Below are 14,314 nucleotides of genomic sequence, written 5' to 3'. Positions count from 1 at the left end.
CCGGACCGGGTCTAGTCTGGACCTGGGAGACAGCGGACAAAGACCCGGCTCCAGAACCCCGCAGACAGACGGACGGGCTCGGTGTGGACGCCGTGGATCCGGATACACCCACACTATGAATTGTTGCTGCAGCTGCGGCTCCGTGGATGTTTGTCACGCTCGATTATTTTTCACAGTAAATACAGAGTAAGGAGTGAAATTACGGCTGGAGGACTGAAGGAGAGGAGGAGGAGGAGGAGGAGAGGGGGGTGGTGAAGAGGTGGAGGTGAGGGAGGAGAGAGAGAGAGAGAGAGAGAGAGAGAGAGAGTGAGTGAGTGTGAGGGAGTGTCGACGTGGGAGCGTTTCCCTCCTTCACACCGTCACACTGTTCCGTTCCTCCCGCCGGACCGGAGCCTCGTCGGCACCGGAGGACAGGTTCTTATCCCGGCTCTTTGTGGGGTTTTCCCGCGGCTCTGACGCGCCCTCGGCGGTCACTCGGATTTACATCTCCCGGCTGTGGATCATGGATGTACCGCTGCTGCTGCGCGTCTTTTTGGCGGTGAGCGCCGCGTCCGCCGCCTCTCACTGTGAGTATACGTTCACCTACAGCTCACCTCCAACTTCACCTGCGCTCCGTCCGGCTGCGGAGCCCCGGGCTGCGGACCCCGGGCCGCGGTGCCCCAGGACGTCCGTCCTCTGGGGGACCCGGACCCGCAGATGGAGCGTCGGTACGCAGCGCGGTGCTCCCGGGAGCATCCTCCTGTGTGTCCGTCTCAGTCAAGTTCCAGCTGAAAGTTGAATGATGGTGTTGGTAGAGCAGAGCAGGGCTGAGGCAGGAGATGAAGGTCAACAGCAGCTGTTGTCCTCCTCATCCACATCTGGAACAGCTGGTCGGTGGCGCACGCGAAGCTGCAGCTGCGTGTTTATTAGCGCCACATTTATCACGTTTATTAAAAATGAGTGGGAACATGAGGGATGAGCTGGAGTGGAGTGTGATGTCCAAGTTTACAGGCCGCTAGGGGGCGCATTTGTGTCAGAACTGAAGCTGGAGGACAAATGATGAACAGCAGAATTCTGTAGTAACAAGAAGAAATGGATTAGAGCTTTTACCTGGATATTCCACATCAGTTTTATATTGAACAGCCCAATACTCCCTTAAAAACAGGCTTATTTCAGGAGTACTAACACAATGTCTATGGTTTCATATGATTCAGTTTGGCATATGTTCCTATATTGAACTAATAATGGTTTTTCTTTTGTTGAAGTGTAGAGTTTTTGTGGTTCTGTATTTCCACAAAGGTTTGATTAAAAAACCATATAGTCCATTCTGCAGAACACGGATACATCCATTAAAATATACAGAAATAAATAACATCTTTTATAAAGAACAGTTGGACATATAAGATATATACACACACACACACACACACACACACACACACACACACACACACACACACACACACACAAATAGAATAGTCATAACACTGAATTATTGTTAAAGTATTATTTATGTATTTATTTACAATATAAGTAAATAAACGGTAACAATCTTAGGCACATATTTGTCTTTTCCATTCAGTTAATGCATGTTTATACCAATGAGGCCGTTATGTAATAACAGTGATGATCAGTCAGTCCAAACTAAAGGTGTGAAAACCAGAAGAAAGGAGTCACTGTTTGTGAAAATTGGGTTCTACATGTTTGGAACTTTAAGAAGAGCCTGGGAGGTTCTTCATGTGGAACCAGTTTCACGGTTCAGCGGTTCTGTTTAATGTGGAACCTCTTTGAGAACAGTTGTATGTGGAATCCTAGCAGTTCTTCAGCCGGTGTGATGTCGACCTTTACTGGTGTCTGTTAAATGTATAAGGCACATTTCACCGTAAAAAGAACCGTGTAGGTGTGAAAATGGTTCCTTTGTGAACTGGAGGTCGACTGATGGTGGAGTTTGTAATTCACATACAGATGAAAACAGGACAAAGACCATCGATATTTAACCCAGAAACACACAAGTCTATTTTTGTGGTGACTTCTAAATGAATTTTTCTCTATATTTAACCATTACAGAGTGATGTATCACCATTTATTCTAATATTATCTTCTGTATTTTTCATTTTTCAGTGTAAATCTTATATTTTCTTGTATTTAATTCACTGATCATGTAGGTGTTCATTAAAGCTCAGAGTAAATTCAAAGGTTATGAAATCAAAACAGAGAAAACTGAAGGAAACATGACTTTTTTCAGCAAAATATATCATTAATTCTACATAAAACAAGCATCTGCAAGCACTGTCATTTGTCCATTAAGGGTTAAACATTCAGTGGATAAATACTGAATGATATATTTGGCAGAAAATATCAGTTTTTCTTCTTTTTTTCTGTTTTGGTGTAATAACTTTTACATTTACTCTGAGCTTTGATGAACAAATGATCAGTGAAAAAAAACTGAAGAAAAATAATAAAATACTCAACAAAATGTAGGCTAGAAAATAAAAATTTAAAAAAGTAACTAAATGAACAACAAGTAAAATGAGTAAAATGCATAAAAATTAACAAAAATGAATAAAAAATGAGCTAACTAATAAGTGCCATGAATAAAATAAGGTTGTAGATGTTTGTTTTTATGTTCAGTTAATGATATATTTGACTGTAAAAATCCCTTTTTCTTCAGTTTTCTCTGTTTTTGATATAATAACCTTGAGTTTAATCTGAGCCTTAATAAACATCTATGTGATCAGTGAATTAAATATAGAATTAACAGGATTTACACAAAAAAATGTAAAATACACAGGATAATATAACAATAAATGGTGATAAATTGCTTAAGAAAAGGTTAAATATTGAGAAAAATTTCCATAAAAGCACTGGGTCTTTAAGGGTTAATGAACAGATCTCACCAAAGCCAAAACCCTCCCAAAAAAACTGACACTGACGATGCTTTAGGTCACAGTAATAAACATCTAAATGAATAAATCTGAATCTCATTGTCATTAATCATAAATCTAGATGGGACTTCAATTCATCCTTTTAAATTTGACATTATTTTAGAATATTTCCAGGTCATAAACTCAGTATTGGATCAATGGAAAACCATGTCTTTGTCCCATTCAAACCTTTTTAATGACTGCAGCTGATTGTAATAAACCTGCAGTAAAAGGACAGTATGTTTGGTTTTACATGCAGTAAATGAGTAATGTTAATGAGGCTGTTCTGTTGTATTTATAACAGTGGATTAGAACCATGTACTATTCTCTAAACGCTATTTATATGTCTGACAGTAGAAGAAAAAGAGCCATTTATAGACATAAAATTTCCTAGAAAATACTGAAATATTCACCTAAAATAAAGGATCTACTATGGATAAAAACATATCATAATTAAGAAGTAAAATGTATGTGATATGACTTTAGTATGTAAATCAGAATACTATATTAATCCCAGGGGAAATTATTGTGTTACGGCTACTCTGTGCAAATATAATTAAAGTAGCAGTCGTAGCAATTATCATGTTATGTGTGTGTGTGTGTGTATGTATATATATATATATATATATATATATATATATATATATATATAGTTGTGGAAAAAAGTATTAGACCACCCTTTGTTTTCTTCGATTTCTTGTTCATTGCAATAATGCCTGGTACAACTAAAAGTACATTTGTTTGAACAAATATAATGATAACAACAAAAATAGCTCATAACAGTTTAATTTCAGTGCTGATATCTATCCATTTTCCATGGTTTTCTTGATAACCGAAATTACTTCAGTTCTTACATCAATATCTATGGCATTGTACTGACAAAAACATTGCTTTTAGGCTTTCCATGTTTTCTTTTCTGTCTGTTTTAGTTGCATGATACACACAGGAGTTGGTATTTGATTGCATAACCATTGTTTTTGATGACTTTTGATGGTCTAATAATTTTTTCCATGTCTATTTATGTGTGTATATTCACGTTTATATAAATGTGTGTGTGTGTGTATATGTATGTATATATGTGTGTGTGTTTGTGTATGTGTATAAAGGCAGTAACTGAAATATATAAATTAATTCTCCATTGAAGCAATGCGATAAGGTGACGTCATTAAAAGAAACCAGTCAAACAATGTGAAAATGACAAACTGTTTCCACACAAGTGAATGGAAATGATTATTAGTTATGTCAAATATTCACATTTATTTAGAATAACTGCAGTACATATATTATGTAATAACTGTCACAGGTGTAGTAATAATAACTAAAAATGAGAATACACTGATAACTGAGTATTTAAAGTATATTTAATATATTTAATGGTTAAACGCAACTGTAATAGAAGGCTCTGTATTAGCTTTACCTGTTTTATTTATGTGTTCAAGTATTTGTTCAGGCTGCATCCACACTAATGAGACTTTAAAACCGTCATCCACAGTGTTTTAATAAAGTTTCAGAGATAGAACGTCCTCAGTATCAGGAAAAAATGACACTTTAACTGAGAAACCAGGACAGAATCTGATGGAGTTCAGTGTGCTGTTGGACAGGTCGTCATGTGACAGGAACCAACCAGTCAGAGAGGGAGACGTGGTGACTGATGGAAACCAATCAGATGAGTTGGTGGAGTTGAAACCGTTTGGTCATTTTCACCTTTTGTTGCACCTTTTACATAATTTTCATTTTATTTTTTATGAATAGTTTAAATCCATCTGGTTTGTTCAATGTTTAACCATCATTAACTTATATATTTATCATAATAACTGACATGTATTTATGGATTTATTTCCTCACATCAAACTGTAGCTGTTCTTTATTATTTGTTAATTCGGTATTATTTTGTTTGTCATAATCTCAGGTCAGTCATCATCATAAATACAGTTGTGTAAATATTTAAACATGTTTCTCACATTAATGAAAATGTTCAGTATGTTTTTACTGCAACTGTTGTGGACTGTATTCTGGTCTGAGTCTTTGGTTTAAATGTAAAATGAACAGATTAGTCTGAAAATTAACCTTAAACACTTTTTATGTGGACAGTTACTGCTGAATTTATCCCTACATTTAATTCTTCATATTAAATGGACATTTTTGATCAGTTCTGCCTGAATTATACGTATTTTATGTCTAAATAAATTCTACATGTCATGATTAAATTAATTATAATGAATTAATTAAATACCTTTTAATTTCTGTTACTATGTGAACATATGTGATATTTTTAGACATCCAGGTTGTTCATTTGTGGACCTTTAATCTAACTCATCTGTCAAACTGAGAGTGAATAAATAGAATAAATAATTATAAAACATAAATAGAATTACTGTGTTTTGGAGTATTTTTGCGTAAACATCAGGATGCATCACATCATTATCACTTAACCATCAAATATGATTAATTTAGTTTCTCTATGTTTTGTCACTAATTCTGATAAAATCATTGAAGAACCGTCTTTTTACAGAGTTTATCATAAAAAATCAAGAAAATAATAATAATAATAATAATAATAATAATAATAATAATATTCAGTTTATCATGTGTTGTTTCATAAATACACAGATTTGACCTTCAGATAAAACAATGTTAAAGACAACAGTAACTTTACATTTGACAGTAAAGATTGGACATAAATGTAGGTTGAAATGTAATAATTCTAGTATTTATAGATGATAATTGATAATTTTCTGTATTTCATGGAGTAAATCAGACCTTTGAGATTACGTCATGTCTGTCCTGTTTTATTTCTGTTCTTTTTTATTTTAGTTCTGAGCGGAATTCGCTGATCCATTAATCTGTGATGAGCTGATTGTGCAGATGATCAACCATAAGCTTCTTATGGATGATGTTTATGATTATATTAGAGTCTCCACTAAAACCCCGACGTCTCAGCCTGACTCCACCTTTTCATGTTAATCCACCAGTTTCTGCTCAGATGGTGAATCTGTTTGTCTACTCACACATTTCACCTTTTTTAAATCTAATTCACTGGTTTTATTTATATAATGAATCTGATCGGGATGGTTTCACTCATCGTACACACCAATGACTTTTAATTAACTTCTATAATTAAATGATTTATAAATAAGTAAAAGTTAACGCTTTTAAGACGACTGTCACTGGTGATTCATTTTTTATCCACCATCATTCAAATGACCGTAACTCCTGAACCATTCACGCTATTGACAGAATCCAAACATTGTCTTTTATCTGAGATTGGTTTCTTTCTACTGGTCTATAACATATTAGGGTAGAGGTCTGCATTGGCTGAGGGGGAGGGGTGGAAGTGGGTGGAGCAGAGAGCAGCAGAGTGCAGTCGGTGAGAGAGACATGAAAGATGTTTATTACTTTTAGCAGCATTTTAGTGGTGAATTCTTGTAGATAATCATACATAATAGTGACAGTGCTGTTTTGGAGTGTTCCACAAGTGTGTTTTGAAGTGTTTTTGTAAAGTTTTGCTTTATTTATTTATTTATTTTTTTTTGTGCCTTTTTTTCCACTATGTTATTGGTTTGTACAGTTCATTGATAGTTGTGTTTTATCTGTAAATATTATTTAAATGTATGTATATTTATACATATGTAAATCTATATCAGGGATTAAAGTTCTCCGTCACCACAACGGATTTCCGTCAAATGGAAAAATTGAGGGGGGGGGAAAGTCATATTGAAGTAACTTCCCCATGTGTTTCGCGGAGTCCAGTGGGCACCGTGATCCTGTCCTGGGTCTGCAGGTGTTTAACACAGGTACAGGCACAGGGGGCTGATAGGTTTAACAGTGATGATAATAAAATGACTTCTTTATTTTTATGTCGGGAGGAGAGATTGATGACTATTTATGTTTGGAAGGAAACGCTGCTCATTCTGTGCCTCAGAAACACATGGACAAGTTCAGCTTTACCGAAGTTCAGCCTCCAGACGCTAACTTTAGTTTAGTGCTAACAAGTAGCTTTCATTATGAAAGAACCACAGCGAAAAGGGAAGAAGACAGAACTGATCTACATGTACCTTCATGTTTGGGTTCAGACCTTATCTCCTCTTGCCGGTATATGACTATGTGTGTGTGTGTATGTGCCCTTCCTGTGCGTGCGGCTGTGCACGCCACGGTTACACGCCCGACTGCATAAGTGCTTTATTTGGACCCGTTTAGCATCTTATTTCTATCTGTGTGGTACAGTACGAAGATAAAATTGAATGAATGAGTAACACCCTTGGTATTTGCAAAGCCACTGTATTTTAAATACCCTCAGAGAGTATCTGTAACGGAATATAATTTCTGTTTCAGTTGACGTAATTTCAGCTACATTTACACAGACATTTTCCCCAAAATTCATGTGCTGTTGGAGTTGGAGTTATGTTTTAGGAGTTCCTAAATTGTTAAATAAAAAGTTTTTCACTCATTTTTTGCAGTAAGGTTTTCTTCTAGTTATTATTTTCACTTGCTTCAAAGGTTTTCATACCCTTTAAAATTAACCAGAGAGCACCAAAATTGACCTGAAGCTTTAAAAATTTTCTGGGGGAGGACCCCCAGACCCCCTACCAATACCACTCATGACATTTTTTATATCCATGTTACTAATCTTCTACACCTGTACACTCTCCCATTCAGTGTGTTTTACAGTATTGCCAAATTTGACTATATAAACTTGTACGCTATAGTAGTATTGTATTGCATCATTTTTAATAGTGACCAATGATTTTGACCAGAAGAAAATTTTCAGTCAGATGAAAAATTTTTGCTGTAATCCCTGATCTATATGCAGAGATCTAACCAGGGCATAAAGAGATAGAGTGACTGTATTTGAATCAGATTATGGATGTTTTTGTCAGTGAAATGAGGGGCTCTGTCTACAACTAGACAGAAAATGAACATACATTCTCACACAGGATAAAAATATCTTGAAAAAACTAATGATAAGAAGAACATGGACACAGAATGATCTGGACATACTCAATTGTTTGAACACATGGAAAGCAGTTGCAGGTTTATTTCTACAATCTCATAAAGTTTCATCATGAACATTTACAGTTGTTTTTCATAATAAATGATGAGAAATTCAGTCCGTTTTTTTTTTTGTGTTTTTTTTAAACTATAGATCACTGTTTTAAGCATTTATTACATATAATAATGATAATTAATAGATACTGAAATTTAAGTTCCTCCTGAAAAAAGGTGCAAAAGAATTGGCAAAAAAGACACTTTCTGACACTTTTATAGTAAAAACAACATAAATAAATCTAATCCTGTTATAATGGTAGTTCTTAAAGGGTTATTTCTATAATTAAATGATTTATAAGTAAATAAAAGTTAACACAATTTGCTCATTTTTACTTAGGATTTAATAAAAAGTCAAAAGTGTGCGAATACATTTACAAACAAACTGTCCATGTGAACTGTTTTTGTCAGGTTCATAGTAATAACTGATAAAGTGAATTAGTTTGGGATTGAAATTAGGACAGAATTCAGTAAAACATGAAGCTGTCAACGATAATGAACAGATTTAATGAAATCAACCAGAGCACCTGTTCTTATTTTGAGTTTACATGAAATAAACTCAGAAACAAGACATAAAATCTATAAAATGTACAGACATCAGATTAAACTGGCCTGGAATATAATATAATTTGATATAATATAATATAATATAATAAATAAATATAAACTTTCAGTGTTGCTGTTGCTTAGGGATAGAAATATTAAGTAAAGATTTAAGTAAGAAACATGAAAAGTATAAAAATATTTCTAATAATAATAATTAAATACAGAAGATCAATGTAAAAGGGCCCAGTATACAACAGTGTCACTGGATGATCCCAGAGGTCAAAGGTCATGTGATATTCTGGTTCTGGTTCCCTTGATTCTTCTGGTTCTGGTTCTTTCTGTTCTTCTGGTTCCCCACATCTTTTCATGGACAGAGTGACTGGTTCCACTGGTTTGGTTTTGATCAGTGTTGGACTTAAGGATGTGACTACTTCCCGGACACAGTCCTCTAGACAGACCTTAATGTGGTTCTTACATTAACTGAGGGAACATCTAGAACTTGAATGGACCTCAGGGTTCTGCTGGGTTCTGGACAGTTCATCATCATTGGACTAAAGACTTCATTTTCATAGATTTACTTCAGTTTAAATCCAATCTTTTTCAACGTAGAATCCATAATTTCCCATAATTTGAGGTGATTATTTTGGCTGTAATTCCTATACATGTATGTTGAATCTAGACCAGATGATGAATAAACAGTAAAAAGCTGAAAATCTGAAGTCCATTAGGCACAAACTCTGTTAGTCATTAATTGTCATTGATTTTCTCATTGATTTGACTCCTCAGACTGTTATCGGTACTAAACCCTTCTGTGGGTTCTGTTCATGTCACTGTTGAATGACTCGTGGTGTTGGTTTCAGACCTGGACCTGGAGTTAAACATGGGTCAGATGATCCAGTTAAACTCATACCACTCTGGTTTTTACTGCAGCATTTCACTGTTTCACTGTACACATCATTCAGAAAATACTTTAATGTGATTGTGGTTCCGAAATAATACTGATTTTAACTAACAGAACATTATAGAACATACTCTGATGCTAAAATGTAGTTACATTGTTCAGATCGTTTGTATTTTTATGAACTCAATATAGTTGTAAATAGTGACAACATAAAGAAAAAAAAGCGACTGGAAAATGTTATAATCTAATCTAATAGCCATCATATCATAGTTATTTGAGATCATTATTATTATTTTACATAACAATAACTGTCTCAGTTATTCACCTGAATAAGTAACAGAAATAATATTTTATCATGACGTCTCTTATTGATGTCATTGTGTCTCATTCTTCTTCTACTGTCAGTTTGATGTAGAAACAACACCACTGGTTTATTTTAGTTTTATATTTAGTTTTGTTTTTGTTTTTTTTACTTTTAGCCTTTGTTCATTTAATTATATCATATCTTCCCAATTTGTATATTTAAATGTAATCGTTTAATAACAAAATACAAAATAACTTTTTTCATGAATAAAACTGTATATTAAATAGAATGAATGATCGTATTTATCAGATGTTTTAGATGTAAAAGACAAAAACATAAGGAACAATAGAGTCTTTCCAAGGCCGTGTTCTGACAGTTAAAGTCAGTGTAAATGTAGATTTATGAGCTTTCATTAGTTCTGAGTTTGTGTCCAGAGGAGACACTGAATTTACTGCAATAGTTTATGAACCTTCTGGTATCCAGGTCAACATATTATGCACACTTTGCACTTCATGTTATTAAAGGTCATATTATTTTTCCCAATTTATTTTAGGTCAGAATTCAAAAGTTGTTCATTTTTGTATGATTTTTTAAAATTCTGACCCATCCACTAAAATCAGCACACTGTAAACAATGTTAAATTCCTACACTAACACCCTTCTACCAAGTGAGTACAAAATGCACACTGACATATTTTAGCATTCATCATTTGACCTAGCACAAAAATAATAATACATAAATACATATTAACCAATGTTGGTATTAACTAATTCAATTTTTATGTAGTATATTGGAAAATACTTTTTTTGGTGTTGTTTTCGTGTGTCCAAAAATATGGTTTGTTTACATTACAAACATGGCATTTAAAGGGTTAAAAATATGACAGTTGTTGAGTTTTTGGTATTTTTTTTATTTTTGATTAAATACTAAAAAATGTAAAAAAAAAAATAAAAAAAAAGAAAAAAGTTAAAACAAACTGTCATAGTAATGACTAAATGTTTTTCATACAGTGTGCAGATTATGTGCTTTAGGTGATTAAAGGACCTCTGATACTGGAGGAATAAACAAAAAAGTCCGATAAAGACGGTCTCATCAACACATTTAAGTCAGTGTCAAGTCTATGTTTTCTCATGTCTAAGTGACATTAATGGGGGTCTGACTCAGTACTGCGTCAACTCAGAACTTCACCTAACTCCCAGAATCCTTCTGCTGCTCCTGAATGGGCAGTAGCACCTGATCTGGGTCCAAGCCGTGGCTCCCTGACCCGGCCCCGGTCGATGGTTGACGGATCCGGTTGCATCCAATCGTTGCTGGATACACAGGATGATGGGCTGAGTGGCGTTGGGCTTCTGGATCCAGTTCTGGTGGTCTGTCCAGACTGGAGCAGAGTGATAGTGTCGCTTCTAACAGTCGTGTGGATCAATCTGATGGGTTTGAGGTTCTGGATCTGGTTCTGGTGGTGTGTCCAGACTGGGGCAGACTGGTGGCGTCGGTTCTGACAGTCATGTGGATCAGTCTGGTGGGTTTGGGCTCAGAGGACTGTCAGCTCAGGCCGTGGGTCTGAAATTTCAGATCAGATGTCAAACTGTGTTGAAAACCACTGAAGAGGATCAGAACCAGGCCGACAGAGCGGATCCAGGATGGAGTCTGTTGGGTCTGGGGTTGTTTTTAACAGAACCATACACCCACGGCCTTGACTTTATTCAAGACATTCGGTGCCAGGATGATTTTGATACCGATTGTGTCTAAATAATGCATCGGATCCATAAAAGGGGTAACGTTTATGTTCATCTGGTTGTAAAAGGGAGCTGAGCTGAGCTTTGACTCTATGTCGTGGTTTGTGTTTTTAACTCAGATATTCTATGAGCTACTGTTGAAGGTGTTGTGTCCAGTGTCGTCTTCAGTGCCATCTTCATTAGCAATTTCTTCAAACATCTTCTCTGACCATATGTATCTTCCTTGGGACAATATCTACAAAGTTTGTTGACAGTTTTAAGAAATTTCGACTTCTGAATTTTTTGAATATTAAAAATATTCCTTTCCTTATAATGGACCATATTCTGATGGTTTATAACATGAAAATGGTTAGAAATATCAATATAGTTACTATTGATCACTGATAGGAAGTCATATCTTCTTCTCCGAAAACTACTGGTCAGATTCATTTATAATTTTATATATATCTTCTTTGGAGCAATGTCTACAAAGGTTGTACATAGTTTTAAGAAATTTAGATTTATGCATTTTCGACAAATGTTTCAATATTTCAAATGTTCCTTTACTTATAATGGTTCATATTGTGATGGTTTATAACATGGAAATAGTTAGATATCAAAAGAGTTCCTATTGATCACTGATAGAAGTCATATTAGGACTTCGGTTGAATTAATTGAGTTCTCCTCCAGTGAAAGTACCACCCACTTCTATTGGGAGATTGATCTCCTGCATCCAGACCACAGGACTCTCACATAGAGACTGAACCTGACCACCTCACAAATTCAACTGGGGATTGATTCTGGATGGAACATGATGCTGACGTACAGGGTCACTGGTGTTATTTTTTGTGTTTGCAGCCTGTCTGTGCTTTAGTCCACGCCTCTGCAGATGGAACTCTGAGTGTGAAGCAGCGGCGCCTTCGGTTGCTCTTTGGTCCAGCGCTGCTCTCTGGGGGCGGCCATGACACCCGGCCTGTGTTGGGGGTATATAAGCCGTTTATGTCAGCGCTGTAAGCCAATGAACTGAGCTAAACTGACAGCTGCATTACTCATTTATGACGCTCCTGTGCTTCTCAAATGCATCCGCTGATGAGAATTGACATGCAGCGCCGAGATGAAATGGGGAGATGCTTCTGGAGGACAAGCCGCCGCTCTCATATTTACCTCTGAGAAACAAAAGGGGGGGGGGGTGTTTCACATCCATCATGGCTGCTCGCCGAGGCCTGGGGTCAGGTGACACAGATAATAGCAGCCACTTCCTCTCAGCGGACGCCGTCCTGTTGCTCTTTTCTGCCAGCGTATTGAGGTATTTTATTCCGAGAGTCATCGGATATGTCTGCTCAGGAGCTAACGTGACCTTTCAGGGCAGTGATTGACAGCTGGTCTGCAGGGGTTTGGACCAATCACATGTCAATCACAGTGGGCTAAAGTCCATCGTTCACTCCAGAAGGAGAACAGATACTGAGGTAGAAATAGAAGAAATGGGTCTTTACTGCAGTAAAAGGGATTAGAAGTGTGGAGTCGACCTCTGAAGGACATTTATATGGAGCTCAACCTCACATCATATTAAAATAAACCATCCTAAAATATAAACCACTAACCTCATGTTAATATAAACCACCGTCATATTAATATAAACTATTCTAACTTCATATCACATCATATGAAACTAGTGAATATTAACTGGACTCCACTGTGTTCATAGTGTCCTAAATAAAGTTTGCCCTAAATTAAGTCCTTAATTATCCTTAACACTGATAATTAATCCTTAAATCTGACACTCAAAGGTCTTAAAAATCCCACAGACACAATAAATCATATGACTATATTTTCTTTATTTTAAATCTGCACAGAATTAGTCCAATGTGTAATTAGTGTTGATCATTTTAACGTAGATGGGAATGAGCGGAGCCTCCAGCAGTCATTCAAGGGTGGAGGTTTAATACCTGTTGATTCACAAATCCTATCAGTCCATGTAAATAATTGGTGTAAATACAGTTTGTCATTAGATATAACCCATTTGGACGTTCAGAGGCTCCGTAGTGAACGTGGAAACACTGTCATCTTCTACAACATTGATTCACCAGTAAAACCCATGGAGTTGGATCAATGACAGTGGATGGACACACCGGGTTTATGTTCAGTTAATGATAGATTTGACTGAAAAAGCCACTTTTTTTTCTTATAATAACCTTTGAATTTACTCTGAGTTTAGTGAACATCTATATAATAAGTGAATTAAATATAGAAAAATATGTGATTTACTTTGAAACATGTAAAATACAGAGAATAATGGGATAAATGCTGATACATTGCGTAGGAAGTTGCAACTAAAGTAATTCTAAAGTAATTCTAGGTTTATGTCGCCAACAGTCGCCAGGTTCAAACCTGGCGACTGTTGAACTGATCATCAAATTAACTGGAAAAACTCCAGGTGAGAGTCATTTCTGGCTTTTATCTTCCATTAAAGTCAGTATTTTCATGGATATTAACGATCATCTGGTTAATCTCTGATCTCCTTTTGTGAGATTTGTGTTGCGCTCAACAGCTTGACGTCAGACTCCGTATTTTTCCGACATTTATTTAGTATTGGATGATACTGAGGTACTGACCACATTTATTACATATAACTGAGAAACAGCCATGATCAATACAATAAAAAGGACTCTTGGTTTATGTTCAGTAAATGATGGATTTGACTGAAAAAGTCCCATTTTCATTCAGTTTTCTCTGTTTTGATATAATAACCTTTAAATTAACTCTGAACTTTAATGAACATCTACATGATCAGTGAATTAAATGAAAAATGAAGGATAATATTATGATGAATGGTGATAAATGACCAAGGAATGGTTAAATGTAGTGAAAACTGTATTTGGAAGCCAAAAACAGTTGTAGGTCT

General features: G+C 35.8%; 1 protein-coding gene across 1 annotated transcript in view; it reads left to right on the top strand.

Annotated features, from left to right (window-relative positions):
• Positions 1 to 334: 334 nt before the first annotated feature.
• Positions 335 to 14,314, top strand: part of LOC115412490 (contactin-associated protein-like 5) — a 108,996-nt gene continuing 95,016 nt past the window's right edge. Inside the window, exon 1 of the mRNA XM_030125023.1 lies at positions 335 to 566. Within this exon, the coding sequence (XP_029980883.1) occupies positions 503 to 566 (64 nt within the window). The 5' untranslated portion in view covers positions 335 to 502. The remainder of the gene's footprint in view (positions 567 to 14,314) is intronic.

The sequence above is a fragment of the Sphaeramia orbicularis genome, chromosome 21 (assembly GCF_902148855.1).
Source record: "Sphaeramia orbicularis chromosome 21, fSphaOr1.1, whole genome shotgun sequence".
NCBI classification, from domain to species: domain Eukaryota; kingdom Metazoa; phylum Chordata; class Actinopteri; order Kurtiformes; family Apogonidae; genus Sphaeramia; species Sphaeramia orbicularis.
This window is presented reverse-complemented; position numbering and strand designations above follow the sequence as displayed.